Source organism: Penicillium pulvis (genome assembly GCF_028828015.1).
Source record: "Penicillium pulvis strain IBT 33274 chromosome Unknown scaffold_8_segment0_segment0, whole genome shotgun sequence".
NCBI classification, from domain to species: domain Eukaryota; kingdom Fungi; phylum Ascomycota; class Eurotiomycetes; order Eurotiales; family Aspergillaceae; genus Penicillium; species Penicillium pulvis.
In genome coordinates this window covers 377,018-392,658 of record NW_026643080.1, presented here as the reverse complement: position 1 = coordinate 392,658, position 15,641 = coordinate 377,018, and the positions used below count along the sequence as shown (strand labels likewise).

At 47.2% G+C, this 15,641-nt stretch overlaps 9 protein-coding genes across 9 annotated transcripts; 6 read left to right on the top strand and 3 right to left on the bottom strand.

Annotated features, from left to right (window-relative positions):
- Positions 1 to 194: 194 nt before the first annotated feature.
- Positions 195 to 515, bottom strand: N7503_009554 (phosphoglycerate mutase family protein-like protein; the record flags this gene model as incomplete). Its single annotated transcript, XM_057069100.1, has 2 exons — positions 195 to 296; positions 348 to 515. 2 exons carry the CDS (start codon positions 513 to 515, stop codon positions 195 to 197), a joined length of 270 nt encoding a protein of 89 aa, XP_056915711.1.
- Positions 516 to 1,357: 842 nt separating this feature from the next.
- Positions 1,358 to 2,332, top strand: N7503_009553 (SDR family NAD(P)-dependent oxidoreductase; the record flags this gene model as incomplete). Its single annotated transcript, XM_057069099.1, has 4 exons — positions 1,358 to 1,641; positions 1,703 to 1,932; positions 1,988 to 2,089; positions 2,139 to 2,332. The coding sequence occupies 4 exons, from the start codon at positions 1,358 to 1,360 to the stop codon at positions 2,330 to 2,332; spliced, it is 810 nt and encodes a 269-aa protein (XP_056915710.1).
- A 409-nt stretch (positions 2,333 to 2,741) lies between these two features.
- Positions 2,742 to 3,539, top strand: rrg9 (mitochondrial ribosome assembly protein RRG9; the record flags this gene model as incomplete). Its single annotated transcript, XM_057069098.1, has 1 exon — positions 2,742 to 3,539. The coding sequence occupies one exon, from the start codon at positions 2,742 to 2,744 to the stop codon at positions 3,537 to 3,539; it is 798 nt and encodes a 265-aa protein (XP_056915709.1).
- A 1,009-nt stretch (positions 3,540 to 4,548) lies between these two features.
- Positions 4,549 to 7,147, top strand: N7503_009551 (putative intracellular protein transport protein (Sat1); the record flags this gene model as incomplete). Its single annotated transcript, XM_057069097.1, has 4 exons — positions 4,549 to 5,089; positions 5,152 to 5,524; positions 5,643 to 6,214; positions 6,264 to 7,147. The coding sequence occupies 4 exons, from the start codon at positions 4,549 to 4,551 to the stop codon at positions 7,145 to 7,147; spliced, it is 2,370 nt and encodes a 789-aa protein (XP_056915708.1).
- A 730-nt stretch (positions 7,148 to 7,877) lies between these two features.
- On the bottom strand, positions 7,878 to 8,462 carry N7503_009550 (uncharacterized protein; the record flags this gene model as incomplete). The annotated part of the gene is made up of 1 exon (XM_057069096.1): positions 7,878 to 8,462. The coding sequence occupies one exon, from the start codon at positions 8,460 to 8,462 to the stop codon at positions 7,878 to 7,880; it is 585 nt and encodes a 194-aa protein (XP_056915707.1).
- A 1,417-nt stretch (positions 8,463 to 9,879) lies between these two features.
- N7503_009549 (DUF302 domain-containing protein) lies at positions 9,880 to 10,452 on the bottom strand (the record flags this gene model as incomplete). The annotated part of the gene is made up of 1 exon (XM_057069095.1): positions 9,880 to 10,452. One exon carries the CDS (start codon positions 10,450 to 10,452, stop codon positions 9,880 to 9,882), a length of 573 nt encoding a protein of 190 aa, XP_056915706.1.
- Positions 10,453 to 11,009: 557 nt separating this feature from the next.
- N7503_009548 (NmrA/HSCARG family protein) lies at positions 11,010 to 12,300 on the top strand (the record flags this gene model as incomplete). The annotated part of the gene is made up of 6 exons (XM_057069094.1): positions 11,010 to 11,184; positions 11,248 to 11,319; positions 11,375 to 11,490; positions 11,542 to 11,582; positions 11,638 to 11,747; positions 11,807 to 12,300. 6 exons carry the CDS (start codon positions 11,010 to 11,012, stop codon positions 12,298 to 12,300), a joined length of 1,008 nt encoding a protein of 335 aa, XP_056915705.1.
- Positions 12,301 to 13,189: 889 nt separating this feature from the next.
- Positions 13,190 to 14,232, top strand: N7503_009547 (uncharacterized protein; the record flags this gene model as incomplete). The annotated part of the gene is made up of 2 exons (XM_057069093.1): positions 13,190 to 13,396; positions 13,468 to 14,232. 2 exons carry the CDS (start codon positions 13,190 to 13,192, stop codon positions 14,230 to 14,232), a joined length of 972 nt encoding a protein of 323 aa, XP_056915704.1.
- Positions 14,233 to 14,490: 258 nt separating this feature from the next.
- Positions 14,491 to 14,940, top strand: N7503_009546 (CMD-domain-containing protein; the record flags this gene model as incomplete). The annotated part of the gene is made up of 1 exon (XM_057069092.1): positions 14,491 to 14,940. One exon carries the CDS (start codon positions 14,491 to 14,493, stop codon positions 14,938 to 14,940), a length of 450 nt encoding a protein of 149 aa, XP_056915703.1.
- Between the last annotated feature and the right edge of the window lie 701 nt (positions 14,941 to 15,641).

Sequence of the window (15,641 nt, the reverse complement as noted above, 5' to 3'; positions counted from 1 at the left end):
TGCGAGTTTTGCCCACTGGAGTCTTCAGTAAACCCCAACTTTTGAATTTCACATTTCAAGTAGCTGGTTGCTGTCAAAAAGCCTGAATTGATCAAGGTTGATTGAAGTTGAAGAAGTCAAGTGGAAATAAAAACCTTTCACCTTCACATAGCCTGTCCAACCCTCAGTGAAGTAATGCAAGAATGCCCTGTGAGTTATACAAGCGCAATGTGCTTTTCTGGGCGCTGGTAGATCCGGTTGCGCATTTCTGCAGCACGCTGCTGAACGGCAGTCATGGTGGATGCGTATAATCCTTTCTAAAAGAATTTAGCCCACGAATTGCCCTCGAACAGAAGGAGAAGACCTACCTGTGAGTTCCACGATTCATCAATCAAGGTTGTATTAAGCTCTGAGACAACCCATGAAGGGGCAGCATTGGAGATGAGCTTCGGGGCCTCTGAAATTGTGATCTCGGCGTCATGGCCAATGTCACACGCCAAATCACTGATCTCTTGCGCTTTAGGAACCAAAACCATTGGTACCTGTCATGTCTCTAGTTCGGGTGCAAAAGTGTAGGCCGCAGTCTGAGTAGCACGTCGGAGCGGCACTTCGTTTCGTCGTCTTGAAGGAAGGGAAACTTTTGTTGAAGCTCCGTGCACTGAGCTTTCCCAGTCTCTGTCAATAGTGCATCCCGGAGATGATGAGAGTCCTATGCGCTGTGTTAAAGCTCGGTATTGACAAAGTGCATTGAATGATAGGGAAAATATTACATTGACGTTGTGTTCGTCCTGAGCATGGCGAATGACATAGAGAATCGGAGGCATTCTGGCCTACTAAATAAATTAGTTGCTTCGATGAGGCTTTGGTTGTGGAGGGTTGAGTCATCATGCGTGTGATATTTGCTTTTCACATGAGTTGTAGGCTTAAATACAACTTCACCGTGATTCCTTGACCTGTCTTACCATGATGGCTTGTAGATCTCGCAAGCGGTGGTCCACACCTTTCGGTGCCAAGTCGGACTCGGCTCGGCTTCTTCTTGCCATCCAAAGAAACTTCCGGTTTGCAGCCCTCCTCGGCTCGACTTCCTATTCCGTCTGGCTCCACTATCATTGTCCCTCATCTTGTATGTATACATCCACCAACTTTCATGACAGAAATAGCTTTGAAGACCGAGAGGCTTCTATTTAGGGACATGATCATCGCTAAGAGTCAGCTTGTTCTCTTCCGTGGAACTCTAGCTAAACTGTACTTAGCACTGGTATTTATTAGTCACTAACACAGTATTTAATGCTGGTCAATATTTTCCTCTTCATCTCGTCTTAAGCCACTTTTTGAGACATATCCGTTTCAATCTCGGATAGCTGCGAAACAAAACAACATGAGACAGTCATTGCGCTTGCAGGAGAAGGTTGCTATTGTCACCGGTACTTCTTCCGGCTTAGGTCGAGCTATCGCAATCCGCTATGCGCAAGAGGGCGCCAACGTAGTTTGTGCCGACTTGACACCAACGGCTCGCTCCCAAGAGGAAGCTGGAATCACAACACATGAGTTGATAATTCAGGAGGGCGGGCAGGCCATTTTCGTGCAAACAGATGTCGGCGATGCCACCCAGATGGAGAACTTGGTCAAGAAAGCCGTGAAGGTCTATGGAAGACTTGATATGTATGAGGCTTACTCCCTTTTTCGCCTTTAACCATATTGGATTTTCTGACCATTCTATTAGTCTTGTCAATAATGCAGGAATCAGCATTGAGGCGCGTCTTCCTGCTGTTCTCCATTTGACAGATGAAGCAACATGGGACACGACGATGCGAGTAAATGTGAAGTCAGTTTTCCTTGGCTGTAAATATGCCCTTGCACAGATGTTGTCGCAGGAGCCACATGCTTCAGGAGACCGAGGATGGATCATTAACATCTCATCAATTATGGGCATGATTGCGGGGCCGGAGAATCGTAGGTTTCAACCTTGCATATACCTCAATTCAAAGCTAACCTTGCCGCCTTGTAGCCTCTTACTGTGCATCCAAGGGAGCTGTTAGCCAGCTCACGAGGCAGGTTGCCTTGGATTATGCCCCGCATAAAATCCACTCCAATGCACTTTGCCCTGGTTGTAAGTAAGGCCACGATTTCTTAGTTGATTTAAGACTGACAATTAGCAGATACCCAGACCGCTATCTTCAAAGAGACGACTACTAATCTCACACCTTGGGGAGATCTCAATCGTCGGCACCCTTTGAAGGGTCCAGGCTTCCCTGATGATATTGCTAAGATGGCTGTCGTTTTGGCAAGTGAGGATGCTAGCTGGGTCACTGGAGTATGCTTGCCTGTGGATGGTGGATACACTGCCCGTTAGAAGCAATGATACTGTATCAATGTGCAAAGAAATATTGATATTTCTCTCTACTAATCACTATGTTCTGATATTGATAAGGACCCCTTCAATCAACCTTAAAGGTTTGGTGGTGTAGTCATGTACTTCGGACTCTCGGAGTAACGAACCTAGGTTTAATTCCCAAACAAAGGGCTATGGGCTGTAAGGCACCTCCTACCGCTTACTATCTGTAGTTAGACTATATTAGATATCAAAAATCTCACTATAACTGATCACGTCAAGATCTCCGTATGGTGTTTTGGGTAGTGGATTACGCTACGATATTTTATGCCTTGAAATGCCGGCATCAAGTCTGGTATCTTATCGGGCGCGCATTTCCATCTTTCCGCGCTTTTTCTCTCCTTTCGCAGCAATCAAGTTACCATCCATAATGGCATCCTACTGTGCTGCCTCGTCCAGGCTAGCCCTACCGACAGTTTTTCGGACCCTGTTCCGCTCCGAGGCGCCTCGCAATCTACGCCCTTCCCGGAGTGTGCGCTCGCCAGCGCTCTACCAACCCAGACTGTTCAGCTCCGCCACTCTATTCCGCCAAGTCCAGGAACAATCGCAACATGCAATCCCCGTCACTCAAGAGAATCCTACTTCCAAGTCTCCAAAGCCATCGGAATCTACTGCAGACTCGACTCCACCCTCTGAAAGGTCACCCGCGGACTCAGTGAAGTCGTCCAAGAACCCCGATTCCAAAAAGAAGAACAAGGATCGCAAAGATCGCAATCCCTCCAAACATGCCGGCAAGGACAAGAAATCCGATAAGCCGAAGAAAGAGGACACACAGAAAAAGAAGGCCGAGCCCTGGAAGACTCAAAAACAGGCACTTGACAGGAAGTTCCCAAACGGTTGGAACCCTCCCAAGAAGCTTTCACCTGATGCTCTGGATGGAATTCGAAGTCTACACGCAAGTGCTCCAGATAGATTCACAACCACGGTTCTGGCAGAGGAGTTCAAGATCTCACCCGAGTCGATTCGCCGCATCTTGAAGAGCAAGTGGAGGCCGAAAGCTGAGGAGATTGAAAGTCGGCGGGCACGGTGGGAAGCGCGACATGAGCGGATTTGGGGTCATATGGCTGAGTTGGGTCTACGGCCGATGACCAAAAGTGCTCTTTCCAAGTCCGACTCCAAATTACTGTATAAGAAGGACAAGGAGGACCTGGAGGATAAGGGAGAATAAGAATGGCAAGGAATAGAGGACCTTTTCAAACTGTATATTATCTCGAAGATGAAATTCGGTGCGCACCAGCAGCTGAACAGTGTATATTATTTGTGTATTATAGTGCTCTTGGTAGCAACGGAATCATCTCTGCATAAAGTGACCATAATTACCCCGTTGTTTTGCGATTATCTGGAACTTTAGGTTGATTTTGGTCAGACTTGATTGATGTCGACCTTGTAAATTAAGAATCTTGAATACCCTTCTCACTTGCCCTGGTGTGCTTTTGGTGAAATAAGACGCAATGCAGGGAAACAAGCCGGTATGATGAGACACTTAATCCCTTACTTTGCCACTTTGAAGGGTCTTTCCATCAAGTACAACGTAGTATAATTTTTGTCCGCCGGCCTAGTTACTACAATAATAGAATTTTGGGTGTCGCTAATAGAACTAGAAAAGTCAGTAGCCGCGCAAAGATCAGGGAAAGAGCAGGAAAGACTATCCTGACCGAGCTTGTCATTTTAGTTGAAGATGTTCAGCATGTATATTCACCGCGGAGCTCCGCGTTGTTGTCTGAGTTTATGTGGAGTTGTGGTTCACTGCTGTCTCTGTCATCCTCCACAGTGAGCTTATCTCTACTTGGTTGGTTTAATAAAAAAATATACGTAGCTGTCGATTATATGGACGTAGGCGTGTCATTCCATTTACATTGTTCAATCACGGTGGTACCTTTTCAATATTTGCAAAATGCAGAGTAGAGTTCGGGGAAGTTGAACTAATCCGAACCGGAGCTCGAACTGTGGAGGCGCCGTCACGCAACTTGCTGATCTCCACCTCGGCCGCAACACATGTACCTTGCACCTCGAACCTGCGGCCTCACACCATGGCGCTTTCGACATGAGAGGTTGCGACTGTCGGCACATTCCTTGGTGAACTGTTTCAATCGCCTTTGATTTCCGTCAATTCCTTCGCCCCGCGATCGAATTTCGCCTTCCATACAGCTTCCGGCCCACATGCTGACCGCGCCGCCATGCCGTCGAATATCCAGGTCTTCGTGAAATGGAAGGACCAAACGATCTTTGCAGGGGAGAATGTGGAATGCACTATTACATTCAAGAACGTGGCAGAGACCAGGCCCGATGTCAACGCTAGTGAGGGCCAGCACCAGCGCAAGGCGTCTCGAGTCGCCAACCATTCCAGCAATAATAATTCCGACTCCTTCTTTGGTTTCAAATCACCCCAGAGGCTTTTCTCGGATCGACGGTCTTTTTCCATCGGCTCTCCAAGGAGACCGGCTGCCCACCGCACCGCTTCGTCCCTGAGCTCCCCACTTGTTACTTCTCAGAGCTTCCCGCCTGCCGGCAACCCCTCCTCCACGCCCCGAAGCTGGCAGCCCGGCCACAGCGGTAAACGATCTGTATCGATTCTTTCAATTGATAGTGAAGGCCAGCCTGAAAAATCGCTGTCGCCGCACTTGACTCGAGGCAAGCCTGCTAGGGGTCATGGGCGCTCAACCAGTCTCCAAATTTCCCCCCGGAGGAATGATAGCTATGATGATTCATACAGGAAAGGTAAGTCCGACGCGTCAATGAGGATTTTAAAGGATAGGAGCTAACGAAGTATCGTGTTATAGCAGCCAGGGCTCCAATGCGTGGTCTGCCACTGAGAGAATCAGACGAATCCGCCCCCGGAAACCTACGAGTTGACACCAATAATGTGGGGACCACAAGCCGTCCTGGATCCATTGCAGAAAGTCCTGTAAATTCGGTCGAACCATTGCGCCCTGCACGAAGACCTCAACTACCTTCCTTTGACTTCAAATTTCCGCCTGCTCCTCAAAATGACACCAATCGCCCCGCCGCAACCCCCCTCACCCAAATCCGAAAGACTCCCCTCGCCAGGGAAAGCCCCAGGCAGAGATCCATCGGTACTGGGACCGCCATCACATCAGCAGGTCACACGAATTATATCGGCCACCAGTGTGAATGGAAGCAGTCGAAGCAGTGGTGAGTTTTTCTCGGTCAGTGATCACTCGACGGAAACATTGGCATCCGAGTATACAAATTATTCCGCTCAAGGAGGACGCGCACCTCCTCCTGCCCGACATGGGCGACATTATTCGAGTGTCGTGCCCTCATCAGCAAAGCCCGCAGACAGCCAGGCGCTGCTGATGGGCTATGCCCAGATCAGTGCATCATTTACAGTCGACGGTTCATTGGTCAATCAGTCAGTATTTGACGAAGTCAAGCGCAAAGGAGTAGTTGGCGGCCAAACAGGCACTGGTGGACTCCCGGGGCGACCAAGCTCCGCCAGCACTGAACGTGCTCGCAAAGGGGGCGGTGGCTTTTGGGGTGCGCTCAAGTGGAACGCCATTGAGGAGTCTATAAACGGTTTCCTGTCAAACAATGAACTTGATGGTCTCCGAGACATGCGTGGAGTTGCTTCGTCACGCTCCATTCCGCTCCTTTCTACTCCACAATCGCTTCTTTTCGTCGACCTGCGACTGGCACCAGGAGAGGAACAGTCGTATTCCTTCTCTTTTTCTCTTCCCAGAGGACTCCCGGCGAGTCACAAGGGGAAAGCCATCAAGATATCTTACAATCTCGTCATTGGAACTCAGCGACCTAGTGCGCCCAACGACACTCAACGAGTCAACCGCATCAACATCCCGTTCCGTGTATATAGCGGAGTAAATGGTAAGTGGCTTCATCATCACGGCTTTTTCATTTGCTAATACTCTGATAGAGAAGGGAGATGTTTTGGGTCATGATCTGATGTCTCCATATGTGCTTTTGCGTGACGAAGCCAAAGTCCAAAAAGTCGCACCTAACGCTCCGGTGGCCCCAAAGCCTCAGAGTCTAAGTGGACTATGGAATTCAGCTGGGGACTTTATCTCCTATGTCGATGAGATTCTTGAACAGCGTGCACGCTCAAATTCACTTTTCCCACCGGGTGCTCTTCCAGAGCGCCGAGCAAGCTATGACGGACCTTCCCAGCCGCTGTCCTGCAAAGACATCATTGACATGGCAATTCTCCGCAGTAACCAAACTGCTCAATCATCGCGGCGCAGTCCCAACAGGTTCGAGATTGCCCGCGATGGCAAACGCATCGCAGTGGTTGTCTTGAACCGTCCCGTACATCGAATTGGCGAAACCATCATTGCTACCGTGGATTTTGGTAATGCTTCTATCCCATGTTATGCTGTGCGAGCTTCATTGGAAACATCTGAAAAGGTCGTGCCTACTCTGGCTGTTCGATCAAACGCCAGTATCCACCGAACTACCCGTCGCATCCATGCATCCCTGTTTGAAAATACGCTTTATGCCACCCGTGTGGTTTTCAGTCCTGCCATTCCTATTACTGCCACGCCGACTATTCTCACCAGCGGCGTGACCCTTGATTGGGACATACGCTTCGAGTTTGTGACACCGAATACAATTAACGAGCATGGTCATGGGCCCTCCGGTGTCCAATTGCTTGAATCTATATCTTGCGACGATCGTGGTAAAGTCCTTTCTGCTTTGGAGCATTTGGGCTGTGAATCATTTGAAATTTCAATCCCGTTGACTGTCTACGGTGAAAGTGTCCGGGAACCATTGCCAGAAGAGAACAACGGATATGCTATTTGAGGTGGTCCTGATGTTGGTTTGGCCTCTGCCGTGTTGGCAGCTTTCTTGTGTATTTGTCTAAATATTCCCCTATCCACTTGTGGATATGTTTCTCGGTCTCTCATCTCCATGGTGTGTTGTAACACCCATTTTGGTATAAGATCTTACTATCACCTACGACAGCTTTTTGATACCTACCAGAATAGGTACTCTCCAAGGTTGTCAAATCTAAAATCCATAATCTATTTTAACGGCCATCCTTCCCTAATACGGCAGGGGTATCAAAGCCTAGAACCGTGATGCGTACAGAAACAATTGAGTAGCGGATGTCTCTTCGGTACGTCATATGGGCATGCTTGATATAAGCATGGTGAACGCGATTTTCTCTGGCCCCTGATCTTTACCACATCCCACTCATACTAATTGGGGTATTGTGGAACCTTGAAATCAATTAACTTCTTAATCTTTCTCTACTACAAGTGTCCCAATATCAATACACGTAAGATTCTCCCACTTTTCTATCTTTGAAAGCGTGAGGCTTGCACGCAAACCTTGAATAAGACACTATGTGAGCTTTTACTATAGACTTCGTATTTATCTTGTCATGATTCATTCTGGGTCAAATTGAGGCTGTCATGTTCGGCTTGTTGTAGCGCCGGGCTAGAATATTGGATTACTGATCATGCCGACTTAGTTACAATTAAGATTGATGAGTGAACGTCCTCATCGGCGTCTTGAATGATAACAGTGGTTAAAGAGAAAGTCCCATCTCTTGCCAGATCGTCAGAGCCGCGGTCTTCAACCGATCGTCTTCGATCTTTAAGTCTTTTTGGGGATCGGTTGGTGATACTCCAAAGACAAGTCTGAAACTGATGCGCAATGGTCCTCCTCGCACGGTGACTGGAGCTTTCCCCGACTTTGCAATGATGATGTGTTGAGACCTCTTCGTTTCCTCGTCGCCCCTTTCCGTGGTCTGACGTTCCCAGACATCAATAACCAGTCTCGGGGTCCGGTCAAGTTTACATGTAATGCAAACCGAGGCACCACCCTTGGTTGGGTCGAGCCACCACTGGGCATCGTAGCCTAAATCTGGGAGGCTTTGTGTGTCGCCGATTTCGATCGTGAACGATGGTCGGCTTTTCGGGGTCCCAGCTGGGGGATTTGTAGCCCCAAATGCGGCATCTGGAATGCGGGTTTCATTGTCGTTGTCCAGTGCCTTGAAACCAGAGTCAAGCCAGGACTGAAAATTAGACTCCATGCCCATTTCTGTAATCCAAGCATTGATGAAGAAGGTGAGTCTGCCGGCTGCAGCGCCGTGTGCTGGTAATGGAGCCATAGTGAGAATCAGGTTATGTTGAAAAAAGCGAAAGTTTCCTCTGGTTTCGAGCTGTAAAAAGTCCTCCTTCAAGGTAGCTTGGTCGATGCGAAAGATGAGGTACGGTGTGGGGTTGTAAAAGAAGATCTTGAAAGTGTCCGCTGATGGAGTTGATGGAAGGAAGGAACGATGAGCGTTAGGACATAGATTTCTTGGGGGACTATTTTCGTAGCAACAGTCGAGCCTTTGAAGACATTCCTGATAGTGAGGGTAGCTAACATTGCGAAGGAAATCAAATGTATCTTTTTCGCCATTATATTGTTGAATTAAAGCGCGATTGAGCGCCTCGTAGCGGACGTGCTCAATTTGTAGTATTTCCCAGAATTGCTGTCTCCCCTTATATATATATCTTGGAATATAGAAGGGAAGATCATGCAAAGATCTTTCATGGAATTGAAAACTCTGTGGCTGGTGTCTAGGCATTTTGGATGTACTGATATATTAATTGAGTGAATGAAGGCTGTTAGTTTGATTTGGATCTTTTGAATGTCCGATGCTTTAGAGAATTAGGTAGAAAGTGTTGAATGGTCATTTAAACACGCTGACCGACTGCAGCTTGTAGATTACTTCATAATGACTAGAACACATGGATATGGGCATAATTTGCGCATTTTGAGACTCGAAGAAACAAAATTCAGCTCCCGACGGAGAACGAAAGTTTAACTATTTAAAACCCGAAATTTGATCAGAATGTTTTGTTTGTCATGATTCAAGTTCTACTGACATAAAACCCCAAAGAAAACAAATAGCTTTAGTAGACGAGCCCTCTCTAGCCTCATAGCAACATATCCCTGTTTGAAACACTCGACGCCTACCAGCCACTGAAGCTATGCCCAATAAAGTATTTAACAGCGGTACTCAACCGCCTGATCATATCGAAACTCAATGTATTTCATCTTACTATTTTCTGGCTATGTTTATCATCCGTTGTGGCATCGATGGACCCTAGCATTGTGGTCGCTGTTCTTCCCAAAGTTTCCAAAGACCTGCAAGCTACAACAGTACATATCTTTTGGTGTGAGACTGTATTTTTGCTAGCTCAGACGATAAGCACATCCACTCCAAAGGGTGGATTTGCAAGTGAGCTCACCAAAATTTGCAGCACGGAACAATATTTTTTCTGGCACACATTGTGATGTGAAAGGCAAAGTTTTATTTCCAGGCTTTTCACCAATACATGGAGCAATGAAAATATTGGCGCTACCATTCAATAGACCATCCAGATATCACTACAAGGTTTACAAGGCTTCTCAGAGACTCAGTCATTACGATTACTGGTATGATATTACTTGCGCGTTTCCCGCGAACAACTTAAGAAAATGGCAATTTGATCTGCGTCGCTACCTCACTATCAGGCATTGGATACGATATATACAGATCAATTTTTGGGCTTTTTCAATGCGTCATTATAAACGCATTGGAATACCTCATCCCTCTGTTGATCAATCAACCGAGCAACCTGGAGAACTTCTTCATTCCCCTCAGTTAACGCTCCAAACACAGACTCTGCGAGGTCATATTCAATAGTGGTGAGCCCCGGCTCCTTTTCGTAAATAAGGTTTACAATAGGGGCATGATTACCAGCTCTGATATCGTGCGCGGTCATCTTTGTGGCGGTCCGAGGGTTCCCCATTGTATACTGCCTTGCGTTTTGAGATCGTCCGGCCAAGGTAGACAATGCACCATGATCATTAATTGCAAAAATACAGAATGGCTCTGCTCCGCGCATCTCGTTGACTGCTTCTTCAAGCTCCTGGAGAGTGTTGGCAGCTTTCAGTGTCTTGTCATTGTATCTTCCCAGTCGACTTTCAAGGCAAGTGACGAAGGAGAGCCAAGGCACTGGCAAATCTATTGTTCGGTGGATGATGGTTCGATTGTTGTCTATCGAGTGATCTTGAATCGACATTGGGTTGTCGATGAGGCTGTTGGGCGTGGGGCGGTTGGCATCCATAGAGTGAGAGACAAGCCGTTCTGAAAAAGTAATTTTGCTCAATTTTGTAGATCGACGCCGGTAGAGAAGAAGCTAAACGCGGGTCTACTCTCTTTCTTAAATAGATGAATCTACCCACTCTGAGGATTTTACAACTCCACATGATCTGATATTTAGTAACGCTCGGAAAGTCAAAGACAATAAAGTACGTCATATCAGTGATCAAGCTTTAGTAGGAACGAGAAGCGCCAAGGTTGTCATGGATCGACTTTGGTAGACTGTTCCGGTGGAGCGAATGATTACTGATCATATGCATATTAAGTGATTATTATCATCCCCGAAGGCCGAAATCTGTCTCATAATGCTCGGTCATATTATAAACCACTGATTAAAAGCGCCACCTCTATATTACAAGTGAGTTGATGAGTGATCTACTTTGTGATGAATAATTCCATCATTGCAACGAAAATACGCATGCGAGCCATGACTTAAATACCTCTACATACCCCCTGAAATCTTCTCCAATAGAATTCTACAAACCAAACGCATTCCTGCCCTCAGACAAACTCGTCGCAGTCATGGAAAGCCAGAGAATACTTGTCATTGGAGGCACTGGTGCCCAGGGAACAGCTGTTGTCAAGTCGCTTCTCGAAGCAGAACAGCCGTACAGGATCAGAATTTTGACCAGAAACCCGGCCGATGCCTCTACCGTGGCGAAGTTTCCCACTGAAAGTGGAGTTGAGTTGGTCAAGGGTGAGATTTGGACGTTTACTGGGCATCAGATTGACCTACTGACTTACTTACACACCTCATTAGGTTCGTTCATGGACATGAAAAGCGTTGAATCTGCATTGCAGGATTGCTACGGAGTCTTTGTCAACACAGATGGTGAGTTGGGTTGATGATCTAGTACTCTATAGTAATTTAATCTTATCTTCAACAGGGTTCACTGTGAAAGAGGCAGATGAGATATGGGCTGCCATGCGCATTTATGAAATCGCTAAAGCATGTCCAACGCTGAGACATATTGTCTGGAGTGGCTTGGATTATTATCTGAAGGTATGCTAATACACTTGGGGATTCTCGCTCATCATGCTAACTACCAGCAAGCTGGGGAAATATGATCAAAAATATGCCTCCTACCATATAAAGTAAGTTGAAACGTATTTTTTTCATTCCATTGGCTGAAGGCTTACTCTTGGGTAGTGCGAAAGCTAGGGTCAACGATTGGCTACGAGCCCAGGAATCCTCTCATGAGAATCATGGCGTGGCATGGACAATACTCAATACAGGGCCATACATGGAGATGCTGTACGGTCAGTGGAACACCTCCCTCGTCTCTTATGTTCATCTCCAATACTAACATTGACAAAAGGTGGAGTCTTCATTCCACAGATCGAGGCGGACGGTACACGCGTTTACTCGCTTCCTTTAGGGAAGGGAAAGCTGCCTCTGATCGCACTTCCTGACTTGGGTTTCTTTGCCCGTATTATTTTCGAAAACCGCAGCGAGTGGTCAGGCCAGACTTTGGGTGTTGTCTCACAGTTTGTTACGGGAGACGAGATTGCAGAGACTCTCACAAAAGTGACTGGCATACCTGCCGTTTACAAACCTTGCTCGGGTGAGGAATGGGTTGATCAAGTCCCCTGGGCTTCTGAACCGGTGGCTAAGATGGACCCATCCGGTCCCACGCATCGGGACAACTGGCTCATGTGGTGGCGAGCTTATGAGGACGATCTGCTTCTTCCAGAGAGAGATATGGTGAGACTCAAGGCCCTTAACCCCGACTTGAGAACTTTGGAGACTTGGATGAAAGAAACCAATTATGACGGACAGACCAGACCACTACTGCGAGGTCACGAGTTCTAGAATGGTCAATTATTCACTTTCGTTAGCCGACAACTTGAGAGATAGGGGAATCTGGAAACATTGCGGAGGCATGCCGCGCATCTTTCAATGCTCTCCATTAGTTTTTTCAAATTGTTAGTGGACTGCTACCTAGCTAGATCAAAGATCAGTCATTGAACTTGAAATACAGTCGTGGTTTCATCTGCGAGTCTCATTTTTCCGACAAAGAGCGATTGGGAAGATATTTGACGTAGTCCCGAATGTCTCGGCCATGTGAGCAGCTTTTTTGTATACTTGTAAATGTTCCCCTGTGTGGACCACTTATGGTTATGTTTCTCGGTGCCACGCTTCCCTACATACCATGAACTATCGAAGTCTGCGACATACAGTGGATACGGGTAATAAACGCGGCTCTATAAAGATGGGGCTTTTAGGATTACGGGTGTCATGAATAAATCCTTTTGCTGCTTGGGGTCTCCTTGATTCTTCCAAAAGATTCTACTGAAGATATCTACTGTAGGGAAGCTCAAGATCCAAATTTTAGACATTTTCCTCAATACGAGCCGTATGACCTATATGGATATCACTATAGCGGGGGAACAAACGATGGCTGGAGAACCCCTGTAATATGACGTAGTTTGTTTCATCTTACCACAGGGACACAGCAAATGTACCCCGAATTAACCTCATTGGTATTTGAGGGGAAACTGGGAAGTCAGCCCCTCCTTGGCTCCTGGACCACGCGCCCTTGTTCTTGGGCATGCCCCTGCGCAGCCCAACTTGACATCATACATTAAGCACCAGCACCTAGCTAGGCAAGTATCTTCAAGCCGTGAATATAGACCATGGGCACAGAGTACTTACCCGCTTAATAGTCTGCTTCTCTCGGAAATCCTCATTTCCTACAAAGATGGCACTCACGGATCCGGATTCTATTGGTTTCATTGGCCTTGGAGCCATGGGGATGTGGATGGCAGATCATTTAGCTGAGAAGCTGCCACCTACAACCCGTTTATTTATTTACGATATTATGACACCGCTGATGAATGAATTATACGCAAAGTATCCGCAGAAGGTGGTCCGGTGTGTCAGTCCGAAGGATGTTGCGGATCAATCGGTATGAGACAGGAATCTCGACTTATTTCAGTTATCCCATGCACTGAGTACTGACCATGAATTTATCTGCAGGAAATAATTCTCACAATGTTACCAGAAGGGAAAGACGTCAAGACGGTCTATCTATCAGCAGAAGGAATATGCTCCGCGGAGCTGAAAGAAAAGCTTCTAATCGATTGCTCAACCATCGACACAGCCAGCTTCCTCGAAATAAGAGACCATGTAACCAATCTCTCACCGTCTACACTCTTCTACGATGCCCCAGTCAGCGGGGGTGTAATCGGAGCAAAAAGCGGCACACTCGCATTCTTCCTTGGATGCCGTGAAGATGAATCACTCGAACTTCGCCAAGTAACCGGGTTACTATCTCTAATGGGCTCCACGGTAATTCCATGCGGCGGCCCATCCCTCGGACTCGCAGCGAAGCTCTCCAATAACTACCTCTCTGGTATCATAGCCATTGCCTGCTCCGAAGCTATGGATATGGGGATGCGCTCGGGACTCGATCCCCGCACATTAGCAAAGGTTTATGCGGCTGGTACAGCGCAGAACACTGTTTGTGATAGGTTCTGTCCTGTACCGGGTGTTTATCCTGAAGCCCCCTCTTCGAATGGGTATCGAGATGGATTTAAGATTCAGTTGATGCGAAAGGATTTCTCTTTGGCGGTTGAGATGGCGAGAAGGGTGGAGGCGAGGAATGTGCTTGGTGGTGCGGGATTGACTATATATGAGGGTGCTAGTGAGGATGTGCGGTGTAAGGATTTGGATTCCAGGGTTGTGTTTCGTTATTTGGGGGGAAATGAAAACTGGGGAAATAATGAGGAAGGGAATGCCTGAATTGAATTATAGTCGTGGTTTGAACTGCCAATGTTACTACTCTGAAAACAGAGCGATTGGGAAACTATTTGAACGCGGGGATGTGGGGTAAAGAGGCCCTCAATTGATGACGATTTACTGCATATCCTCGGTTATTGGAGATGCCCGAACCGTCAATGTTACTAAATTCTCTTATCTCTCTACTAAAGTCATCAACTGAACTTCAACTCTTCAGTTGCGTCCTTTTCAATTGCCGAATATTTCAAACTTCCTACGAAAATGTCCACCGATCCCAAGTTCGACGACCTCCACAAAGGTCTATTTGAAGAAGGCCTCAAAGTCCGTCGCGCCGTCGTCGGCGAAGCCTACGTTGACAAGGCTCTAGAGAACGGCTCAACTGAATTCTCCCGAGCTGGCCAAGAACACATTACTGAATGGGCCTGGGGAACCGTTTGGACAAGGCCGGGCCTTGAACGAAGAGATCGCAGTCTTCTCAATATCGGCATGCTGATGGCTCTCAACCGTGGACCTGAGCTGGCTGTTCATATTCGGGGAGCTCGCAATAACGGTCTGAGTGAGCTCGAGATCCGTGAGGCTATTATACATGCTACTGTCTATTGTGGTGCTCCGGCTGGGGTCGATGCTATGAAAATTGCTGAGCGGGTGTTGAATGAGATGGCGGAGAACGGGGAAATGCCGCGTCAACTAGGAGCTAAAGTGAAGAACTGAACTTTGTGCCCAATTCTGTAGGTTGTGAGCTTATTTGAGTAGTGCCTCTCAGCTCTTCATGTTGGGCGTAGCCCCGCCATGCTTATGCACGAGCCGGGGTTCACCTAGCCCCGGCCTCAGAGAATATCCATTGCTTCTGCCCAAGAAGTTGATATATACCTAGCTGTATGCTCAACCATTCTTCCAAGGTTTCTTATGTGCATACTACATGCCAGCTTAAGTCGTCTGGATCAAAGCTATATGGGCTTTGTCAAGGTTGCGCCGACTATATATTTTCGACCCGCCGACCTCGGGATTCTACATCCATGGACCAATGACATTTTCCGGATTCTCATATGTACGTCTCGACTGACTTAAATTATCTTCCCCCAAGAACGAATAATGTTAATAGAAACCGTATCCTGTAACCTGGAATCAGTATTTGGATAATTTGGTCTATAGAAACTGATCTGACGTAGTTATGGTTGTCACTGGGGCAACGCGTAACTGCACCCATGGATCCGATTGCTTTATCACATTTGGTGGAGCTGAACCGATAGCACTTCTTTCCCTTGCACTGTGCGCGCATCGTCGATCCTGTCTCAACTGTCGCTTGCATCACACTCCAATATCTTGATTCACTCTGAGTATGGCATGCCAGATCTCATTTCTCGAGAACGTCACAGCTGACCCTTTTGACATCGGAATGCAGGCACGTCGCG